The 25,093-nt window shown below is 37.7% G+C and overlaps 1 protein-coding gene and 1 long non-coding RNA gene across 5 annotated transcripts in view; one reads left to right on the forward strand and one right to left on the reverse strand.

The window, feature by feature from the left end:
- Nucleotides 1-11,379, forward strand: part of LOC116524184 — a 22,099-nt gene extending 10,720 nt beyond the window's left edge. The window contains exons 3-4 of the long non-coding RNA XR_004257213.1: nt 5,869-5,873; nt 11,264-11,379. This is a non-coding gene — a long non-coding RNA (uncharacterized LOC116524184). The remainder of the gene's footprint in view (nt 1-5,868; nt 5,874-11,263) is intronic.
- ATL2 (atlastin GTPase 2) overlaps nt 1-25,093 on the reverse strand; it is a 71,004-nt gene that overhangs the window by 18,051 nt on the left and 27,860 nt on the right. For all 4 annotated transcript variants that reach the window (XM_032239349.1, XM_032239350.1, XM_032239352.1 and 1 more), the window contains exons 2-6: nt 23,036-23,280; nt 4,746-4,880; nt 4,401-4,505; nt 1,174-1,224; nt 481-537 (exon numbers count right to left, since the gene is read on the reverse strand). In XM_032239349.1, the coding sequence (XP_032095240.1) occupies nt 481-537; nt 1,174-1,224; nt 4,401-4,505; nt 4,746-4,880; nt 23,036-23,280 (593 nt within the window). The remainder of the gene's footprint in view (nt 1-480; nt 538-1,173; nt 1,225-4,400; nt 4,506-4,745; nt 4,881-23,035; nt 23,281-25,093) is intronic.

Here is a 25,093-nt window from a genome sequence, read left to right on the forward strand (position 1 = left end):
TTGTCTCAAAAAAAAACAAAAAACAAAAAACAAATCACTTCCTTCAAAAAATAAACTATCTGGATCTTTTCTATATAAAATCAAAATAAAGATTAACAGAACTAACTACAACTTGTAGTAAACCACAAAAAAAACCTGTAACAATCTGAAGTTATCACATATTTAAAAAACTGGCATGACTGTCTTATATTTCCTATTGTCTTAAGTTTTAGAATAACATCTATTAAGAGAAACATTATTCCCCTTAATCTAAATGAAAGTATTCAGAATTAGCCTAGATTAATTTATTCTATTTATCCTGTTAGCCTATTACTGGTAAGTAAGCTGATGACGACATTACCATAAGTTAATTTCAACTGCACTCAGTCTGTTGCTAGTGATGAGTCTGTTGTAATATCCTGGTGTCTCCAAAATTACAAACTGCGGTGGCTTCACGACTTCTCACAGGCAAATCTTTAAAATGTTAAAATACTTATTTACCTGAAACGGTTTCTGGTAGATTTCTTCCATCGCAAGTCTTCCATACTCTGTAAATAACTATTAAATCGAGTTAGTTAAAATAATGCCTCTAAAGAGATTGAAAGAAGACATGTGTTAACCTGTTCTACATCAAGGTTCCAGGTGCCAGAACCTTTAAAACCATTTGAAAGCCAAACATTTAATTTTCTAACACACTAAGTATATACAAAATTTCTTCCAGTTAAGAAGCCATACATCAGTTTAAACCCATATAACATTCAATTGTGTTATCAGTATTATAGGTTTCCAAATGTAAACTCACAATAAAGTGAGAATTAAATTTTCAACACTTGGCACATTTTCTCTAAGAAACATGTACTTGCAGCCGGGCACAGTGGCTCATGCCTGGTAATCCCAGCACTTTGGGAGGCTGAAACAGGCGGATCACCTGAGGTTAGAAGTTCAAGACCAGTCTGACCAACATGGTGAAACCCCATATCCACTAAAAATACAGAATTAGCCAGTCTTCACTAAAAATACAAAATCAGCCCGGCATGGTGGCACATGACTGTAACCCCAGCTATTTGGGAGTCTGAGACAAGAGAATCCCTTGACCTTGGGAGGGGGAGACTTCAGTGAGCTGAGACTGTGTCATTGCTCTCCAGCCTGGGCAACAAGAACAAAACTCTGTCTCAAAAAACAAAAAATACGTACTTGCAAATGTTGAAGATCATCTTCTTGAATATTCTGAGACAGATTATATACCTGTTAAAACAAAATTTATTTTGTTTTTTATTAGTGTTTTGTTCTGAATACCCAGCTTGTATATAACTTTAGTTGTGGAAACACAGGTCATTTCATACCTCAGCGCAAAGGAATCATTTAACCACTATCTTGATGAGTGACATGTGAAAAGGATTTTCTCTTTTTCCTAACAATAGTCAAGATAGAATATTAAGGAAGAAGCAGTGGTGGTAAAATATGTAAAAATCATGAATATGTGTATACTCATGGTCTAAAAGTGGGAGAAAAACAAGTGTAATATCTAGTAGGTTTCTTTTACTCCTTCTCAAAGCTCTTTAAGTTATGATATGATCTTTTTTTAAAAAAAGTATAGGTTATTTCCACCACCATTTTTCTAAATTAGTGAATGTAAGGGGCAATAGTTTATAAAAATAATTCCTCCCTGGTACAATCAGAGTATACAGTTACTCAGCGGGTGCCTCGACTACCATCAATTCTAATGTGGTTCTCTTTTTACTCACACTCATCAGTTTACTTACTCATCAGTTTTTACTTACACTCAACATGACGATTTTACTGGCCTGTGGAAGCTAACAGAAATAACAGTAGGTGGCACTCCTGCTCTTTCCAGAATTTTTAGGAGGCAACTAGAGCTGATAAAGGAGGGTCTAAGTATCTTCAGGAAAGGGGGATTTTCATCCATTAATTCTACGACAGATCTTTAGAAGGTAATCTACACTGTCACAGGGGAAAAGTGGCCATCAACAGATACCACCTCTGCTAAGAAATAACTTACATCTTAGGAACCAGGGTGACTCCAAAGACAGAACAGTCTAACAGCAAATAAGTGATACTCTGGCTAAACCTCTTCGAGGTCAAGAATATAGTCAATTTAGGCCAGCAATCCTAAAATGATATTCTTAGCTACTAGTTCTAAACAAGAATTTAAAAAGTAATTAATGGCTGAGGTGATTAAACTTTAGATTTAAACATAAACCCTGACACTATGACCAACCTATGTGTGCCTTTGCTTTCATTGTCAGGGCCAGGTTGCAAACAGCAGAGAAGGGGATTTATTTAACTTAGATCATTAGTACTTAGCATACTGTCCTGTATGTAACAGGTGCTCAGCATGTATTTGTTGAAGAAATAAATAACAAGAAGATAAAATTATCACTCATCTATCAGTCAGATACCTTACATAAGGAAAGAAAATTACCCTCCCTCAAAGGCAAGAAAGAAAACAATAATAATCTTAATCTTCTTGGTATTTATACTTTACAAAGCACTTTCATATGCATTATCTCATTTAAATCTCATTTCTGACTACACACAACAACTGCATGCGAGATAGGCAAGATGAGTAAAACTCATTTTACGGACAACAAAGTGGATGCGCAGCTTTAAGTGGCTGTCCAAAACCAGGTCTCTTACTATCAAAAAGTTGAATAAAGAAACAAGAAAGGACCAAGGGATAAGTTTTAAGACAGAGAATTCCCTCTACAGCCAGCTAACCTGAGGGGCTTCTGCTTGCTTCAAGGAAACTGCAGTTGTGCCATCTTGCAAGATCAGAGAAAAAAAAGAGACTCAGAGGGTCCCCAACAGCATCATTTAGTGGGTAATGACAAATGTCCCAACCCATAATAAACTGAAGTTGAAGAGAATTCTTCTTTTAGCTCATGTTAATAGCCAACCTCCTTCCCACTCTGATGGCTAGGTACTTCAAACTGAGGAAGGAGGGAAATGGGAGCTTAGAGAGACAAGTCATATGTTCCAGACATTACTGGAAAGCATAAAAAATATCCAAGACACTGTGACAGCATCACCTATGATCCACCACCAATAAGAACAATTTCTTATCTTGGGAGGATCACATACCCATTTTAAAAAAATATTTACAAATATATTTCTTGATACACCATCATCAGCTGGGCCTAACCGCCATACTTCAATAATTCATTTTTCAGAGATGTATCAGCCACAGCTGATCTCAGTAAAGAAAAAGTAAAGAAATACCAAATGACATGTGGTGGTTTAATTCAGTCTAATCCATCTAAATTATACAGAAAAGAAATGGCCTAGCCTGAAGAAACTAGAACCCAACAGAACACCAAATACAATTTGAATATAAGTGAAAAAGAGAAGGGGTTTTATCCCTTTCTAAATGAAGCAGGTGCTAAAAAGCCTGTTTATTATTACATTAAATTCAACATTAATTAATTCTTCTGTTTTTATCTCCTTTAGTTCAAATAACTGAGTATCAGTTGTTATAGATATGGAAGAGAAAACTAGAATTCTAAACTTAATTACCTGGGTTTTTTGTTTGACAAAAAAAACAAAAATGTACTCTCCACATTATTGTGTCTGGTAGCCATCTGACTGATTTCAATTACAGATAACATGTGATATCTTTTCCTTTAAAAAAAAAAAAAAAAAAGCATATATTCCATAATGAAAAACCAAAGAGACTGGTTGTTGGTTTACGGTATCCTTTGTAACTATCCCAAAATTTTGCATCCTAAGCCAGAACACCATGCATGGAAATGTAAATAACCAATAAAAAATGTAAACAGCTCTCAAGAAATGTAAATAGCTCTCTTTAATCCTTTTTTTCCCCTTCAATCAAAAGGCATTTTGCCAGGACAAGGTGACACATCCTGATAGTCCCAGGTACTCAGGAGGCTGAGGCAGGAGGATCACTTCAGCCCAGGAGGTCAAGGCTAGAGAGTGCATGACCACACTCATGAACAGCCACTGCACTCCAACATGGGCAACATATTGAGAATCCACCTCAAAAAACAAAACCAAAACGGCATTTTCAAGAGAGGCCAAATGCCGAGTGTGGTGGCTTAACGCCTGTAAACCTAGCATTTTGGGAAGCCAAGCCAGGTGGATCACCTGAGGTCAGGAGTTCAAGACCAGCCTGGCCAACATGGTAAAACCCCGTCTCTACTAAAAATACAAGAACTTTGCTGGGTGTGGTGGCAGGTGTCTGCAATCCCACCTATTTGGTAGGCTGAGGCAGGAGAATCGCTTGAACCCAGAGGCAGAAGTTGCAGTTAGCTGAGATCGTGCCATTGCATACCAGCCTGGGCAATAAGAGTGACGCTCCAGCTCAAAAAAGAAAAAAGGAAAAAAAAAAAAGAGGGGCCAAACAATTATGTGAACTGATCAAACCACTTAATCTTGTGTCTCACCTGGACAGAGCTAGTCATAGTGCTCAAAGCAAACACCGTTGCACAGTCTTTGATAGTTGACTGGCTATCAAAGGCACCCTGGGTATCCATAAGCAGCACAGCAACCTAGGAATTCGAGAGTTTAAAATATTTAGTAAAACAGTTGCCAAAAATAACTATTAAAAAAATCAAGTGATAAATCTGAAAATCAGTAAATCAAGAAAAATACTTATACCTCATACATTTGACATAATAACCCATATGTTAAAGTCATCAAATAATAATAGTTCTGTGTTGTTTTGATTTTTAATATCAGAAAATAGCCCAAGAAAGAATACAGGGTAGAAAAGTATAACAAAATTTTACTTTAGTTCCATTAGGTCTGTCAATCACAAATACTTCATTCCAAACTTGTATGCCTGTTGTTTCTCTTTCACAACCACCTCGCCATGTAAAGCCTGTCAATGGTTCATTGTTTCCACCAATCCAACTTTGAGAATCCTGTTAAAGTCAAAGATAAATGTAAAATAAAACACAATTAATAAATAAAAGAAACCAAAAAAATCACCCATTCTTTATTTTACAGACAGGGAAGCTAAACTCAGAAAGATAAAAAACACTGTAACATCCAAAGCAGTCCTTAAATCTCAGGTGGGGTTCTTTCTCTTATAGAGATGTAGTCTCCTCCAAACGTGAAACTTCTCAAATCAGATCACACTACTACTCTCTAAGCTTCCAAATAAGTGGGGTCATACTCACTTTCCTCCTTTTTAGAAAGATTTCCTGGCCAGGCATGACAGCTCATGCCTGCAATCCCAGCGCTCTGGGAGGCTGAAGTGGGCAGACCACTTGAGGCCTGAAGTTTGAGACCAGCCTGGCCAACGTGGCAAACCCCATCTTTACAGAAGGAATACAAAACTTAGCCAGGTGTGGTGGCGCACTCCCGTAGCCCCAGCTACTCAGGGGGCTGAGGTTCAAGGATCACCTGAACCTGGGAAGTTGAGGCTGCAATGAGCTGAGACTGTGCCACTATACTCCAGCCTGGGTGACAGAGTGAGACCCTGTCTCAAAAAAAAAGAGAGAGAGAAAGATTTCCTAAAATGTTTAAAATCACAGAAAAATCAACACCAATTATTTTACCATCTTCTTACACAGAGAAACAAAACTGTGTTCCAGGTAGAATGACTGTCAAAACAGCACTGCTCTCTTAGAATGGCTTATATTAAGAAGTTTTCACACTGCCTTCATTTCCTCTTTAAAAAAAATAATCAATTTTAGGCTGGGTGCAGTGGCTCATGACTGTAATCCTAGCACTCTGGGAGGCCAAGGTAGGTGGATCACCTGAGGTCAGGAGTTCGAGACCAGCCTGGCCAACATGGCAAAACCCCATCTCTACTAAAAACACAAAAATTAGCTGGGCATGGTGGTACACATCTATAATCCCAGCTACTCAGGAGGCTGAGGCAGGGGAATCCCTTGAACCCTCGAGCGGACGTTGCAGTGAGCTCAGATCGTGCCACTGCACTCCAGCCTGGGCGACACAGCAAAATTCTGTCTTAAAAAATTATATATCAATTTTAAAAATAATCCCAAGACATATTTGGAACCTGGTTTAACCAATCCAACTATTTCAAATGCCTTTTTTGAAACCAACAGGAAAATATGAACTGAGACTGGTTATCTCGTTAGATCATGTTAAATTAGGGTAAAGATTGTTTGGTGTGCTAATGATACTGTGGTTAAGAAAAAAAAAATAATAGAGTCCTTATCTGTTAGATAATCAAATATCTGTAATGAAAGGATATGCCTGGCATTTGCTTTAAAATATTCCAAGAGGTGTGGGGAAAAGAGAACAGATAAGCCCAGCAAAATGTTGACAGGTACATTGGGGTTCATTATACAATTCTCTTTATTTTAGGATGTGCTTAAAATTTTCCATAATAAAAGGTTTTAACTAGAACCACAGGGCTAAATTGTTATTATGAAATAATACAAAACTTAATACATAAGGTAATTTATCTAGAAAATTAAATCTGGGACATAATAAATTATTTCCTTTGACAGCCATCAAGATCCCTATACTTTAGGATACTTAAAGCCTATATAACCTTTATTCAATGTACCCCCCAGGAAAAATTCCCTTGTTTCAGAAATACTTCTAATAAGCTTGGATATCTAGTCTAAAACAAACTGAATTAGGAGTGGAGAGATGTTTAAGACAGGACCAATGAGGGATGAGGCAACTGATGAAAAGCAGATACACAGCAGCAAAAATAAAAACAAAATAGTGTCAGCCAGGCACGGTGGCTCACACCTATAATCAATCCCAGCACTTTGGGAGGCTGAGGCGGGCAGATCACTTGAAGCTAGGAGTTCAAGACCAGCTTGGCCAACATGGTGAAACTCAATCTCTACTAAAAAGACAAAAAAAAAAAACTTAGCCAGGCGTGGTGGCACATGCCTGTAATCCCAGTTACTTGGAAGGCTGTGGCACAAGAAATAGCTTAGACCCGGGCTTCAGGCAGGTTGCAGGAGGCGGAGGTTGCAGTGAGCTGAGATCGCACCACTGCACTCCAGCCTGGGCAACAGAGAGAGACTGTCTCGAACAAAAACAAAACAAAGACAGTGTCATCCAGACCATCACCTGACACAGTCTTAAACTTCAAATTATCTTTAATTATTATTCCACAAAACTCCCATCCCCAGTAGGCCACCAATCCTATCAATTAGAAACTTCTCTAGGATTCATTTCTTTTACTTCATTTTTCAATACCTTCAACTTAAGTATCTCATCTCTGCTGGTTATAAGGCTGTTACCTGAGACAATTCCATTCACAGTATACATAATGGACTTGTGTTTTAGGAGGCACTCTTCACAGGAATCAGAAGATAACTGACACTCCCCGGCCAAGCAAAATGGTGATCCTGCCCCTTGACTACATATTTGGATACTTTGTATTGGTCTCTACACACCTCCTGCTCTAACCACTAACCCGTTTTTCCCACAGTCACTGAATGTTCACAAGAAATGTAATCGTGCCACTGTCCTGATAAAAAGTCATCTATGGCTCCCCACTACCAATAAGACTATCTGTAGATCTGCTGCATAACAATCCATTTTTTCTTTTCTTTTTTTGAGACAGGGTCTCACTCTGTCACCCAGGCTGGAGTGCAGTGGCACAATCAGCACTCACTGCAGCCTCATCCTCCCAAGCTCAAGCAATCCTCCCACCTCGGTCTCCCAAGTAGCTGAGACCACAGGTGCACACCACCACACCTGGCTGATTTTTGTATTTTTTGTAGAGACAGGGTTTCACCGCATTGCCCAGGCTGATAACAATCCATCTTTAATTTACTCTTATCTATGCTCCTGATATTCCCCGAAGATCTCAACACACATCTTCCTGATTCTACCATACCAAAAAAGTTACCATTCCCCAAACGTATATGTAGTTTAGCTTAGCTATACCTCTGTTCTACCTATTCTCTGCCTAGACTCAGTCAGCAGTCAAGAAACTTCAACTTTTCTGTACTCTTAAAGTGTATTATTGATACTGCATGGAGTTACCTTTATATGGTTTTGCAGTTCTTGTGTGAGTCTCCTGAGAGCAAAGGCTGTAAAGAATCATCTTTGTTCACCAAAAACTGCTCCTATCAAAGTGCTTTGCACTGTTGTAAGTTCTCACATGCAGAATCTCATTCCCACACAATGTCAAAAAAAAAAAAAAAAAAAATCTGGTACTTAATGAATTTATTATTTGTAAAAGTTACAGCCTACACAAATAACTTAAAAGAATCTATCCTCTAAGAGAACTCTGGTTTTACTCTACATTTTACTAATTTCTATCTCCTCTACAAGAAGGTAAGTTTCATGAAAGTTTTGTTTGTTTCATTCTTACAAGTATTCCCAGCACAGAGAATAGTGTGCTTGGCTTGTAGTAGGTACTCTAAGTATTTCTTAAATAAATAAAAAATTTTACTTACAAACTTCAATGTACTCCCTTTTGTGCATGAGTAATAAATACAGAAGAAATATGATCTGTTATCATTCCTAGAAACCATACAATTACATGAAGACAGTTAAAATAAATGTTTGAAAGTATAGATGACTGAAATCATAGGCTTATATGTTTGCTAACCCCCTCATCTAAAGAAACTTTAAAAAGAGTTGGTGTCTCATAAAAATCTATGTATCATCTTTTCTTAGGTTACCTTGTAATAGAAATGTTTTTAAAAATACTAAACTGATTAGTCAGCAAAAGGATGAAAGAAGCTGAGTGTGGTGGCTACACCTGTAATCCCAGTACTTCAGGAGGCCAAGGCAGGAGGATCACTTGAGCCCAAAAGTTCAAGGCTGCAGTGAACTATGATGATGCCATCACACTCCAGCCTTGGTGACAGAGTGAGACCCGGTCTCTATTTAACAATAACAAAGACGAAAAATAAATCAGAGAACCTAATTAGTGTCTTCAAAACTAATACAAGTCTACAATTTCCCTAACATAGTGAACTCTGATAGCTTTCATAAAACAGAGTCATTCATTCATTAAATATTTACTGAACCTCTACCATGTGCCAACCATTTTTCTAGGGATGCAGCAGTAAATACGAATAAACATTCCTGCCCTCAATGAGAATTTGAGTGGGAGCTAGAGGTAGCGTTGTGATAACAGACCCTATCTGCTGTGTTAATTTACTAAAAGCAAACCTAACAACTCAAAAACACTAATCTGATACTACTTACTGCTATGGAGACAAAAGCCTCAAAACTCAGAAATACAAAAGTAATCCTATTCCACTAGGAATATAAATTAAATAGGAAAAAAAGAAGTACTTAGAGAATAAATCTCAATTGCAAAAGGCAATCTGAAATCACCAGAAGTTCTTTTTTGAGCTGGGGTCTCACTTGCTATGTTGCCCAGGCTGGTGTTTTAACTCTTGAGCTCAAGCAATCCTCCTACCTCTGCACCTCAGCCTCTCAAAGTGCTGGGATTACAAGCGTGAACCATGATGTCCGGCCTGAAGTTTAAGTATAATCAGATAGTGAATAAATACAGCCTTGCCAAAAAGACGTTCTACATAATATAATTATTAGCAATAAAGAAAACTTACCTACACTAAACAGTAAGAAACAAATTCATATTTCACCAAAGGTAAAGTACATTCTCTAGCAACAAAGTGAAACAACTATGTAAACATTTATCTGGTTAGAGAGAAAGAAAAAGAGACAGACAGACGGGGTCTTGCTCTATCGCCCAGGCTAGACAGCAGTGGCATGGATCATGGCTCACTGTGGCCTTGACCTCCCAGGCTCAAGTGATCAAACAAAGAGTTAGCTGTCTTGCCAGGCCTACATGTATTAGAGCACACCCGCTTCTGATTGCTGGCAAGCTGACTCCCTTTCACAGTGGACAGGCTGGAAGAATAAAGGTTCAAACAGAAGCCATAAATTATCTCAACTAAAAGGATTAAAAAGGATGAAATTAAGATTCAAATAGTGCTACAATAATAAGCGAGATCCTCCCTAGTTGCATGGCACTCCCCATGCCACCACAAATGAAAATCTTCATCTGTATAAAACTAGTATCTATTCAGGAGACAGGTTATTAACACTCAGCACCCAAACTGATGGACAGGATAAATACTGTACACATTCTAGCCACCAACTGTATTTACTATTTTCATTTGAATATGTGAGAACACTCTGCAAGTCCTGGAACAAATTATAAAACATTTGACTTTAAAATAGTTTAAAACTGTCTAACATCTTATCCAACCCCGTCCCCATCCATGTCCAACTCTTCCCTTCTGGGGCTAGACAAATCAATGAAATTATGACTGACCCAAGTCATGAGCCCAGACAAAGGACAACTCTAACAACTTAGGTACATGCTGAAGAGGAATTTAATATGTTTTGATAAAAGGTTCTGCTTAAAAAGTGTTTTTGACTTTGAAGACACTGTGCTAAATGAAATAAGCCACACACAAAAAGACAAATATTCCATGATTCCACTCATAACGAGGTGCTTAGTCAAATTCATAAGGACAGAAAATAGAATGGTAGATGCCAGGAGGAGGAGGAAATGGGGAGTTAGTGTTTAATGGGCACAGAGCTTCAGTTGGGGAAGATGAAGACGTTCTGGAAATGGATGGTGGCAATGGCTGCACAGCAATGGGAACAGACTTGATGCCACTGAACTGTACACTTACAAATGGCTAAAGAGGTACATTTTACGTTATGCATATCTTACCACAATTTAAGAAAAAAAAACGTACCCTTGAAAGCTAACAAAACGGAAAGGGCAAATACCTTTCGTAATTAAATTGAGATGTGGCTTGGTCTTCCATTAGACTTCCAGTTTCAGCTTTCTCATGTAAAAAGTTTAGAAGTCATCAGACCCATCTTTACAACAAGAAAAAAAGCTGAGCAAACTGAAAAATCAATAACTCTCCTTTCTTAGATCAAAGAACTGAGGTCACAGGTCTAACCACCTCTGCAAAATCACAAGAAACAAACTAACACAAAGGATCATGAGTTGAGGTCGGCTTACCAGCAACTGGTAGGAACACTTAAATGGCAATTTGAATAAATTGTCAAAAGCTGAGAGTGAACTAGTTTAAGAGTGAAAAACCCCTAGAGGCTCAGTCTTAGCAAACCCCACACTTTCCCGAATTTTATCTCAAAGAACTTCACAAAGTTCTCAAAGTAAAAATGGAACAAAGGTTTCTCATGACTGACAAGGGTATAACCACTACACACACACACACACACACACACACACACACACACAGAGAGAGAGAGACAGAGAGAGAGAGAGAGAGAGAGACAGAGAGAGAGACAGACAGAGAGACAGAGACAGACAGAGAGACAGAGACAGAGACAGAGACAGAGACAGCAGTCCCCAAAACAAAAGTCTGCCCTCTTGAGAAAATCTAACCCTAGGCAGGAGCAATTAGCCAACTCCAGTCCCGTCTAGGCTTTCTGTCTAGTTTAAGATTTAAAAAAAAAAAAAAGGGTTGAAGCCCAGGACTCAAGCCCACTAAAAAACTAAGGAGCTAGAGGTGCAGTGGTGTGTGCCTGTAGTCCCAACTATTCAAGAGGCTGAGCTCGGGAGTTCAAGACCAGCCTGGGCAACACAAGGAGACTCTGTCTCAAAAAGAATAAAAATAAAACTAAGATTTACCCATAAGGTGACATATGATGCTTCCACTCTCCTACATATTACCACCTCATCAACAGGGCTCCAATATAATAACAATATAATAACAGGATTACAAATAAGAAAGCTGCAAGACAACAGATTTCGAATTCGATAAGTCTTGGGAAACCATAAATAGGGAGAAACTGAAGCCTCTAGGATCTGCAGCTACAGAAAACATTAAACACAGTAGATCTTCAAGCTGGATTAACATATAACCTCATAATAAAAGCCTAAATCTTCATTCTTTATTACCTGATACTTCATGTCTAGCTTTTAGCAAAAAATTACAAGCCAGGCCAAAAGGCAAGAAAAAATAGACTAAAAAGACAAAAAAAACATCAGAACAAGACTCAGATATACAAATTTTAGAATTATAAGATAGGAAATTGATCCAGGAAGAGGACAGAACACAAAGCAGGATAAATACCAAAAAATCCCCACTAGGTATATCATAGCTAGCTGCAAAGTAACACAAAAAGAAAATCTTGAAAGAAGCCAGGGACAAAACACTTTACCTATAGAGGAACAAAGATAAGAATTACACTGAACTTCCCATTAAAAATCATGCAAGCAGATAGGGATGGTGGCTCATGTCTGTAATTCCAGCACTTTGGGAGGGTGAGGCAGGTGGATCACCTAAGGTCATGAGTTCAAGACCAGCCCGGGCAACACAGTGAAACCCCATCTCTGCTAACATACAAAAATAAAATTGGCTGGGTACAGTGGCTCGTGCCTGTAATCCCAGCACTTTGGGAGGCCAAGGTGGGCAGATCATGAGGTCAAGAGATGGAGACCATCCTGGCCAACAAAGTGAAATCCCATCTCTACTAAAAATACAAACATTAGCTAGGTGTGGTGGCACACGTCTGTAGTCCCAGCTACTCAAGAGGCTGAGGCAGGAGAATCACTTGAACCCAGGAGGCAGAGGTTGCAGTGAGCCAAGACGGTGCTACCACACTACAGCCTGGCAAGAGAGAGAGCCTCCCTCTCAAAAAAAAAAAAAAAATTAGCTGGCGTGGTGGCATGTGCCTGTGGTCCCAGCTACTTGGGAGACTGGGGCAGGAGAATCGCTTGAACACAGAAGGCGGAGGCTGTTGCAGTCACACAAGATTGTGCCACTGCACTCCAGCCTGGATAACAGAGCAAGACTCCATCTCAAAAACTAAAAGAAAAAAGAAAACAAGTATTATAGCAATGGAACAGAACTGAGAGTCAAGAAATGAATTCTTATGTTTATAATCAACTGATTTTCAACAAGGTACCAAAAGCATTCAATAGTAAAAGTGTTGAACAGTCTTTCCAAAAATGGTGCTGGGACAGATAACCAAAAAATGAAGGAAAAAGCCTCTTTCACATCATTATTATAACATATACAAATAAAAATATTATGTAATTAATGTATTATGTATTAATATTATAGTATTATTCCTAATAGCAACAAAGTTGCAACCAATTGTCCATTAACTGACGAATGGATAAAATGTGGTATATCCATATAAGAATATTACCCAGCCATAAAAAGAAAGAAGTACAGATACATGCTATAATATGGATGAACCCTGAAAACATTATGCTAAGTGAAGCCAGTCACAAAAGACCACATTTTTTAAGATTCCACTTACATGAATGGCCAGAATAGACAAATCCATAGAGACAGAAAATAGATTAGTGGTTCCTTCAGGTTGAGGGTTTGGAGAAAGGCTGTGGGAGTAACAGCTAAAGGGCTGTTAAGGGATTCATTTTGGGATGATGGAAACTTTCTTTTTGAGACAGGGTCTTGCTCTCTCCCAGGCTGGAGTGCAGTGGCACAATCAGGGCTCACTGCAACCTCAACCTCCTGGGCTCAAGCCATCCTCCTGCCTCAGCCTCCTGAATAGCTGGAACTACAGGTATACACCACCACGCTCGGCTAATTTTTTAACTTTTTGTAGAAGTGGAGTCTCCTTATGTTACCCAGACTGGTTTCAAATTCCTGGGCTCAAGCAATCCTCTCGCCTTGGCCTCCCAGAGTGCTGGGATTACAGGCATGAGCCACCATGCCCTGCCAGTGGAAACATTTTTTAATTAATTGTGGTAATAGTTACACAACTCTGTGAATATATGAAAAACCACTGAATTGCACACTTTTAAGTGAACTACTGACATGGTAAGTGAATATCTCAATAGTACTATTAAAGGAAAAACAAAAAATGAAATACTCTTAGTGCACAAAGTTCAACAAAGACTCCTAGTCACACAAAACCCACTCATATAACACTACCAGAGTCTACAGAAGAACGAATGGCCCACTAAAATTTCTGTTAACTATCCATATACTAGTGCAATGTAACATCAATATTACGGCTCAACATTGCTTCTTGATGAAAGGATTATGGTATACATTCTCCAACCTACAGAAAATGTATCATATTAAAGGAAAGAAATTTGTGAGAGAAATTCTGAAGCCAGGCTCAATGGCACATGCTTTATAGTCCCAGCTACTTGGGAGGATGAGGCAGGAGGATTGCTTGAGATCAGGAGTTCAAGGACAGCCTAGGCAATAGAGTGAGACCCAGTCTCAGAAAAAGAAATTCTGAACTAAAATTCATAAGCTGGGCTATGCACAGTGGCTCACACCTATAATCCCAGCACTTTGGGAGGCCAAAACAAAAGGACTGCTTGAGCCCAGGAGTTCAAGACCAAGCTGGGCAAAAAAGTGAGACCCTTTGGAGTCGATTACCAGAGCCCAGGAGTTCCAGGCTGCAGTGAGCTGTGATATCTCTAAAAAAATTAAAATATATTTTTAAAAAACTTATAAGCTGAATAGCAAAATTGTCCTGGCAAAGAGTGGGAAGGAAGTAGGGAGTTATTGCCTTGAAAAAGTCTCCTTCAAAAATAGTTACTATTAACATAAAAGGAACTTACATTATATAAGATAGCTTAATTCCCTAAATGTTCTAAAGCTGGTGTTTGAGTAGTCAGTGTTTATGTGTAACAGTCTGTTGCTTGAGATATTTTTCAATAAATAGCCTAAATAAAACCAATTACTTTAGAAACAGTTAATATAACCTACTAGAACAAAGACTTCGGAATGAAAAAAGATCTATAATTTATGTTCTCTCCAATCCAAAATCAAAATATGTGATGACAGGGGCGCTCTGTCTTTACGATACTGCAAAAGAGGCAGTACATACATTTGTGGCTTAAAACTGGAAAAGCTACACAGGACAGAGTATTTTCAGGCAACAGGTTCAGGAATGTAATCAAGAGAGTCTCTCTCCTAAAACACTGCAATAAGGACTTCAAACAATATTGTAAACATTTCCATCTCATTTATTTCTGATTCCTCTAGCTTTGGTAACACTTGATGAAGTTTTCCTAACTGACATCTAATCTAATTTGAAATCTACATAGGAAAGAATTAAAAATTAGTTTCAATTCCAAAATCAAAGTCTCAGCAGCAGGGACCCCCATATGCTAAGGGGAAGACAGTCCACATAACCTCTGTATCCAATCCCCTTATCTTATATTCAGGTTAAAATAATAATAATAATAATAATGATAATAATAATTAGCCCATAATTTTTATTTCCTTATTGAGTCTTAAAATTCTGGTCAAAGTCTGCCTGCTTCTCACATTGACAAAAATAATAATAATATAAAATTCAAACTTTCAGCAGTGTGTTACATAAGTTCTATAGTTTCACTTATAATAAATATTCAAAAGTAAATTCAGTTAAAGTAATAATTAAATGAATAAGCTAAACTTCTACGTTAAATCTGGCAAAAGGTTTTATGAGCAAATGAACTTGTATATAGATAATTTTAAATCAACAAAATGCACATCTATCAGAATAGCTAACATGAAAAAGATTGACAATACTGGGCACAAGATATACAGCAACTGTAAGTCTCTCACACTGCTGGTGGAAGTGTAAAATTAGTAAAACCACTTCAGAAAAAATTTTGGCAATCTCTACTAAAATTAAATGGGTATTTTTCCACTGTGAACTGGCAATTCAACTCCTGGGAATAAACCCAACAGAATTCAGTGCTTACATCACCAAGACTTGTAGAGAAATGTTCATTAGCCATTTTATTTGTAACAGACAAATATTAGAAACCCATGTCTATCAGTAGAAAGGGTAAATCATATATTATCCAGTGAAATATCACTTAGCAATAGAAGTAACATACAACATATTTTTGATACATATAACAACGTGCATACATCAGCCTTAATGCTTAGTGAAGGAAACCAGACACAAGAGTACATACTCTATGATTACATTTATGTGAGATTTTATAGCAGGCAAAACTAATCTACATTAATACAAGTCAGAACGGTAGTGGCCCTTGAGAGCCAGAGATAGCAGTAACTGGGAAGGGGAATGAGAGAGCCTCCTAGAATGCAGGAAATGCTCTCTGTCTTGATCTGAGACAGTGGTTACAATGGCATAGTTATATAAAAATGCATTGGCTATACTAAGGTTTATACACTTTAAGCATGTAAGTTACACCCAATAAAAAATAAATAATAAAATGATCCAAGAATAAGCATTTTAAAATACCGCTCCTCCTCCAAATACATTTTGTTCTTCAGAAAGAACATAAAACAAACCAAGTTTTTCTAGATGTATTCATTCATACATTTCCCATGAAATCTCAGGCACTGTTACCCTTAAAGAGGAGCGTAAAATCAAGTTCCACATCCATAGGACTCATTTCTGAGATATCTGTGCTTGTGGCAAATTATATGCAGCAGTGTGTATGATTCTTAAAGATAGTTTTTTACTCCTGGTCTCTGGCAACAGTTTAGGGAGCAGCTCTTTAAACAGCAAAGAATAAAAACATAAAGAACAGTTTCTTTAAAATGCCATTAGCAAATATGCTGTAGATGGAGTCAAAACTCTTGTGTAACAAATAGAGCAAGGATCTTTATTTAAGCTTAGATACCAATGGACAGCAAGAGAAGTTACATTTGTACTCACACATATCCTCCCATAAGCCTAGTCCAAACTCTGAAGTAAACAATGAAAAGTGAACATTTATAAAATAATTAGTGTAGGTATATCCTATAAAGTAACCTGCACTTTACATACTGTAAATATATGGGAAAATGACCAAATATAATTTACATAATAGTTTTTAGAATAAAGGCTTTGGCATCAAATTACCAGGTCTGGAATTTAAGCCTTGCCACTTACTTTGAGTCTCATTTCCTCAACTACCAAGTTGAAATACAATTATTACTGCACAGGGTTATCTGTGAATACGAAGTAAGATAATGCCTGCTAAATGCTTAGTAATCAAAATACCTAGAATTCAGTAAGGATTAAAAAACCATTATATCATAAAATAATATGTGCCTCCTAATGGAAGGAGACATAGTTCTCTATGAATTACTCTTGCCAAAAAGAGTGTCAAACCTGAGTCTGATGAAGTCTCTAACAACTAACAACTTACAGAAGATTCACAGAACACAGAACATGTAAAACTACACTAACGGGATGCAATCTACAAATCCAGAGTGGGAAACCCTATAACCAGCAAGCAGTATCTTCAACAAATAAATTGCCAAGAAAAACAGAGGGAGGGAGGGAGGGAAAGCTAAAACGTATTAAAAATACTTCAAACACAACCAATCACAATGTGGACCTCATCTGGTTGGATTCAAACTATTTAAAAAAAAGCAAAAACAAAAAGCAGTTGAGTCAACTAGAAAACTGAACACACCAGACATTTTATAATACTAAAGGAATTATTTTTATATTATTGTAATGTCCAAAAAAGTCCTTATCTTTAAGAGACACATACTGAAATATTTATAAATGAAATTATATGAAGTCTAGGATTTACTTCCAAATAATACATAAGGTATAGAGTGAGTTGGATTACAGATGAAACGAGATTGATGGAGTTGATAAGTGCTAAAAATTGTTTAGTATATGGGCATTTACATTATTGTCTACTTTTACATGTGTTTATTAACAAAGTTATTCATAACAAAGTTTTAAAAAGAAAAAACAGGAAATGTTATAAAAGCAGAAGCAACTCTATAGAGAATTAAGAATCCTTATCTAGGAGAATTCAGTAATAATAGCTATCACCATTACTTAGCATCAATATCCCAAGCACTGTATTTAGTTTCATGTATATTATATAATTCTAAGTTTGACCATTGTAAACTGATTCCTAGAATTCAAACTACTTTGACAATGGCCAGATGTGACAATCTAATCAGCATTTTTCTAACAGTTCCTAATGACACTGGATAATCTATTTCACTTTGAAAGGATTTAACTAAAATCATGCAGCCACAAAAAAGAATGAAATCATGTCCTTTGCAGCAACATAGATGTAGCTGGACGCCATTATCCTAAGCGAATTAATGCAGGAATAGAAAACCAAATACCACATGTTCGTACTTAAAAATAGAAGCTAAACTAGGGTACTCATGGACATAAGATGGCAACAACAGACAATGGCCACTACTAGAGGGGAGAGGGAGGGAGTGGGCAAGGATTGAAAAGCTATTGATTACTATACTCAGTACCTAGGTGACAAGATCAGTCATACCCCAAACATCAGCATTAGAAAATGCACCCTAGTAACAAACCTGCACATATAGCCCCTGATTCTAAAAGATGAAATTTTTTTTATAAATGATTCAGATTATAACTCAAGTATAAATGAGCCCATAAATAAAGGATTGAATAAATAAATAAATGAGGAGAAGATACAACTCTTCCCAACAGAAGAATTCTAGGTAATATATTTAGATGCCTTCCTCCTATCAGAAGGTAGAGCTTAATCCTCCTCCTTCCCTGTTGTGAGGTTGGGGTAGAATTAATGACTAAAAACTAGCAAGCCTGCAGGGGTGAAACATGGCAAACACAAGCTTAACCAAGGGGTGAAGACTATCATTACTAGCAGTATCATGTGACTATACACACCCCACATATGCTGTTATGAGAAGGGTACTTGACCTCAGTAGTATTCTTTCCAAAATCCCATAATCCCAGTCTAACCAAGAGAGAAATGTAAGACACACTTAAATTGAAGAATATTCTTCAAAATACTTTACCAGTACTCCTCAAAATAGTCAAGATGGCTGAGCACAGTGGCTCATGCCTGTAATCCCAGGACTTTAGGAAGCCAAGGCGGGCAGATCACCAGAGGTCGGGAGTTTGAGACCAGCCTGGCCAACATGGTAAAATCCCGTCTCTACTAAAAATACAAAAATTAGCTGGGCGTGGTGGGGGCGCCTGTAATCCCAGCCAGTTGGGAGGATGAGGTGAGATAATTGCTTGAACCAAGGAAGCAGAGGCTGCAGTGAGACAAGATCGAGCCATTGCACTACAGCCTAGGGAACAAGAGCAAAATTCCATCTCAAAAATAAAAAATAGTCAAGATCATGAAAAAAAAAGGAAAGGCTGAGAAACTCTCATGGACCAGAAGAAACTAAGGAGACAAGACAGCTAAATCTAGGAATCATACTCCATATTAGATCCCGGGATTAAAAAAATAGCACCAATGGAAAAACTGCAAAAGCCTGAATGAAGTCTGGGGTTTAGTTAATACTAATGTACCAATGTTGGCTTCTTAGTTGTGCAAATGTACCACACTAATAATGATAACATTAGAAGAAACTAAGTAAAGGGTACAGGTACACAGGCTCTCTTTGTTATATTCCCATATAAAAAATGTGTTTGAAAACTTATAAAATATATGACCTCTAATATTGTTAAAAAAGAAAAAAAACTTTTGAAAAATCAGATGACTAAAAATTGTAATATCAAAGCAAAAAATCTATCAGCAGTTAAACAGATAAGTAAAATGTGGCATAATCATGCGGTGGAATATTTATTCATTTATTTTATTTATTTTTTTGAGACAGTTTCACTCTTGTTGCCCACGCTAGAGTGCGATGGTGCGATCTCGGCTCATTGCAACCTCCACCTCCCAGGTTCAAGCAATTCCCCTGCCTCAGCCTCCCTAGGATTACAGGCACACGCCACCACGCCCAGCTAATTTTTATATTTTTAGTAGAGGTGGGATTTCACCACATTGGCCCCCAGCTGGTCTTGAACCCCTGACCACAGGTGATCTACCTGCCTCAGCGTCCCAAAGTGCTGAGATTACAGGTGTAAGCCACCATGCCCAGCCCTCATACAGTAGAACATTAAGGCAACAAAAATAATGGAGAAAAATGGGTACATCTCAAAGTTATAATGTTAACAAAATAAACCAAACACAGAATACCTATAGTATGATTTTCATTCATGTGAAGTTCAAAAACAAGTGAAATGAACCTGTGGTGAGAAGTTCAGAACAGCAGTTACTTTTGGGGGGTAGATACTAACTGAGAAGGAACACAACGTGCAGGTTTGTTCTGTATTTTCATCTGGGTGGTGGTAGTAAGGGTGTAGTCCTATGTAAAATTTCATCAGGTTGTACACTTAAGACTTGTGCACCTTTCTGTATGTAAATTATACTTCAAGGGAAAAACATCTTAAGGAAAAGATATATTTATCTAAAGCACAACCCTAAATAAGCAAATAAGAATTAGAAGTGGTGAGGGGACATAGAATACTTGAGAGAATAACATTTATTTAGGAGGGGAAAGCCAACACCCCTCACACCACAACCAAACCCACCGATTCTATCTTTGATTACAGATTTTCATCTCCTCTTGTAAAACTACTCACCACCTTCGTCAACTGCATACTTACATACATTGACTCAGGTCAACCTTGAAAACTTACACTGTCAGTATGTCACTACTCTTCTGCTTCTTTCAGCTAGCATCCCACCTCTGTAGGCATACAGGTTAATAAAATAAATCCAACTATCCCATTATTTCTCCTTTACTTTCATCTCATAGGAAAAGCATGATCTACCACATGATCAGTTTAAGTGGAGGCACATTATCCAAAAATCAGATACCAGTTAAATGCAATTTTTGATTGGCAGAATAAGATGATTTATATCAGGAAATATATAATATATAGGGAAATACTATAAATGAAAGCTAATAAAGACATTTCAGCTTAGAAGCCTCTACCTAGATGTATAACCTCACTCAGGCCATCATAACCTTTGCATGGCTTCTGCGACTCCCCCAGGAAAAAGAGTTCTGTTTGTGCTGAGATTACAAATACATGACAAATGGGGGCTGCTACTCCCCTCTGAACAGCCACTACAATCAGAGATGGAAACAGAAATGGCACCTGAGGTGAAACTTATCTGTCATTCCTAGATAAGTGATCTAAGTTTCCCTCTCCTTCTAACTTTCTATTGTCTGTGACCTACTTGGAACAAATTACATTTGCACTGAACAGCTAAGACACAGATAGATACAATATACACAGGCTAACTTAAGGATTTAGTGGAACTGAAAATATAGAAACCCTTTATCATCTTTAATGTAGTCTTTTTTAAAAACGAGTATGCCACTACTTATACGTTTCTCTGTTTCAAATGTAAAATTTTGGATCAAGTCTAAATGGGAAAACTTTAGCTGAGCATGTTCCATTCCCGGAACAAAGATGCTCAATCATATGTTTCCATATGTAGTATATGCAGAAAGGAATTACAGTGATGAAGAATCAAGAGCTCAAACTTATTCATACCTGTAATCCCAACATGTTGGGAAGCTGAAGTGGGAGGATCATTTGAGGCCAGGAGTTCAAGACCAGCCTGGGCAACATAGTGAGATCCCCATCTTTACAAAAAAATTTAAAATTTAGCCAAGCATTGTGGCACATGCCTATAGTGCCGGCTGCTTGGGAGGCTAAGGTGGGAGGATCACTTGAGCACAGGAGGTTGAGGCTGCAGTAAGCCATGTTCATACCACTGCACTACAGCCTCTGTGACAGAGTGAGATCACGTCTCAATCAATGGGAAAACTTTAAAATGATATCTCTCTCTCAATGTCCTAAACATGTAAATTTGTTCTCTAATATAAACTATTTGAGATAGAACCTGATACTCAGGCATATTTGAGAATATGTGAAATGATCACTATTAAAAGACTACTGAAAAGCTTCCTGGAAAACCAACTGAGAATGTTTACCTTATTTCTATCTCAAGAAGAATGCACACTCAATTACAGATTTACACAGAATTCATAAAGGTGAGCACCCTCACAGGTGTTTAGACAATTATATAATTCTGTCAAAGTATTTCTAGTAATTTCACATGGCTTCTGAATTCAAAAGTTCCCTACCCACTAAGTGCTCCACTCCAAAATTTCCAATTCCTTCTCCTTGTTCCCTATCAAACTTCCATTCCCTCAGTCCAACTTGCAATTATCAGAAAAACATTCCAATTCAAGTGAAAATATTTTTTTTGCTTTTTTTTTTTTTTTTTTTTTTTTTCCAGAACAGAAAGTCAAAGTCTGGTACCGTCTCAAAGTGAAAATGCATGGAAGAGAAGGAGATTCATCAATTAAAATAGTAAGTAACACCTAAGACCCAACTGTTGTAGCAGGTGCTTGATAACCAACAGAGGGCCCACTCAGGACAGAGATTATTACAGCAGCCAGAAAAAAACAGCCAATTAAAGTAGCATCAATAAAACATACAACATGTACCATGAGAGTTAGGAAGAGGATATAATATCGTTCTAGATGTCAGGGAAGTCCCCCATCAAAATATGAGCCAAGAATACCATAATATTTGAGAAAAAACATGGCATACTCAGGGAACAGCAAAAACTATAGTTTATTTGACATATGAAGGGCAAGAAATGAGGTTCAGAGATCACAGATGGCTGTAGAAGCCGCTCTAAGAAACTGGACTTCATCTCAAAAAGTAATAGTCACTAAAAGTGACTTGTTTGAGGAACACAGATATACTTTTTCAAAGATCTTTATCCTTCTACTTTGCTCACTATAAAGGTGGCCAAGAAGGAAAGTATGAAGAAATAACAAAAAGGGAAAGAAGATAAATAGCACTTCAGAGACTTTCAGGTTATACTCAGACAACTTGAGTTAGAGCTACATTGCCTGGAACATAGATGCTCGATTATGTTTCCATACGTAGTGTGCAGAAAGGAATTATGGTGATTAAGAAGAGCTCTAACTTCACATTACTAGCTTGACCAGGAATTCCTATAAAGAATTATATTTCTATAAAATTAAAAATGCAGTTCTGCCAGCCTGGACAACAAAGTGAGAGCCCCATCTCTACCACAAAAAAAAAAAAAAAAAAAATTTTTTTTTAAAGAGTTGGGTGTGGTGGCATATGCCTGCAGTCTTAGCTTCTCAGGAGGCTGAATTGGGAGGACTGCTTGAGCCTGATGTTTGAGGCTGCAGTGAGCCGTGATCACACCACTACACTCCATCCTGGGAAACAGAGTGAGACCACTTAAACAGAAAAAGATATAGTTCTGGGTTTTTTCTATTTTTTTAACAGGCTTGGTTGGGACTTTTTTTGTTTTTAATTGGGTTCAATTTAAAAGACTATTCACCTTGTTATACATGTATCTAAGCATGAAGTCCAGTAGAAATGATTTCCCTTTACGAAAAGCTCCTGCCACAGATACCACTACTATGTTAAGATCTCGTATGTGCTCCTGTAGCAATATCTGCTCCAAAGCTTCTTCATCAAGTTCAAAATTATGGTCATCTTCATGAGCAAGAACAATCTGTACTGGACATGGTTTCTTCATAACCTCATCAGAATTTACTAGGTCATCATCTTCATAATTCTCACCTAGAATTTAAAAAGAAAGAAATCAGTTACTTTAATCCCTACATTACAAATTTTCATTAAGGACCACAACTAAAGCAAAATTTCAAATAAGTAATTGTCCCCTCCCCCATTATAGATCATTACAATGTTCTTTGGATTTCTCACTCCCTCTGTAAGAGTACAAAGAATGCTGATAAGATTTCCCACTTGATATGGTTGGCTGTGTCCCCACCCAAATCTCATCTTGAATTGTAGCTACCACAATTCCCACATGTTGTGATAGGGATCCAGTGGGAGGTAACTGAATTATGGGAAGCGTCTCTCCTGTGCTGTTCTCATGATGGTGAATAAGTCTCACAAGATCTGATTATTTTATAAGGAGAGGTTTCCCTGCACATGCTCTCTTCTCTTGTATGCCATCAGGTGAGACATGACTTTCACCTTCCACCATGATTGTGAGACCTCCCCAGCCACATAGAACAGTGAGTCCATTAAACCTCCTTCTTTTGCAAATTGCCCAGTCTTGAATATGTCTTTATTAGCAGCATGGAAATGAACTAATACACCACTATACATAAACCATAATACTAAACATGGCCTCTATCTCAATGAAGTCTTAACGGCTAAACGTGAACAGCAGCTGTTTTTGAGCCCTGCATTATTCTGTAAATAACTTTTGCAACCGTATGTACACAGAAACTAGATAAAGACGAGAAAAATCAATTTCACCTGGTACTTCAGATTCCAATTTTCCCTGTAACCATCACCTAGAAAATAACTCTACAAAGATTAAAAACATATATTAAAATTTTTCATGTGGCTGGGCACAGTGGTTATAATCCCAGGCCTTTGGGAGGCCAAGGCAAGCAGATCACCTGAGGTCAGGAGTTCAAGACCAGCCAGGCCAACATGGGGAAACCCCAACTCTACGAAAAATACAAAAAGTAGCCAGGTGTGGCGGCATGCACCTCTAGTCCCAGCTACTAGGGAGGCTGAGAGAGAACCGCTTGAACCTGGGAGGCGGAGATTGCAGTGAGCTGAGATCACGCCACTGCACTCCAGCCTGGGCAAGAGTAAGACTCAGTCTTAAAAAAAAGTAAAAAAAACTGTTTATGTTGTTTTTCATTCTGAGACTTAAAGAGGAAAATTATGGTTCTAACAAGTTTCCAAAAATGATACTTATAATGAATCTATAAGTACAGTAACCTAGTACTATGGCCTCCTCATTAAAGTTTCAGTAAAGGATGGTCAATGAGATGCACTTGTATCTCAGAATTTCATCTCCCACCGAAGCTCTTTCTTACCAAACACTACAGCCACCAATTTAAGACTATACAGCTCCCCAAAACAGTCATATAAACCCTCCCTTTGGTTACCACAACACACTAAAATAAGGTAACCTTTACTGAATAGTGATGACAAAGTACAGAAAATGTAAACAGCAGAGATAAACACTTCCAAAGTCTAGGTTTCTACTCTTTAAAAAACACCTAGCTTCAGAGGACATGTATCTTGTCTGCCTTTCTTCTCTACCAACTGCTTGATCCATGTAGCAACGAGTTACTCCTGGGGACCTTGTCCCACATCAAAATTACTAAGAGACACCCTCCTTGAGCCTGTCTACTAAGCATCAGTTTACACTCTAACGACACATACAGTATTCCACTGTTTTCAATGCAATCAATGACTGTCCTTCCACTCTGAGGAAAAAGCCAGTCCACTGAGGTATGGTATATTATTATTAGTCAGCAGTTCAATAATGCCTTATCCACATAACCAATATTCACAGAGCAAATATTATATATTCACATTAGTGGATTTTTAATCTTATTAA

Source organism: Sapajus apella, unplaced genomic scaffold (genome assembly GCF_009761245.1).
Source record: "Sapajus apella isolate SASKATOON/1434 unplaced genomic scaffold, GSC_monkey_1.0 scaffold44, whole genome shotgun sequence".
Lineage (NCBI taxonomy): Eukaryota > Metazoa > Chordata > Mammalia > Primates > Cebidae > Sapajus > Sapajus apella.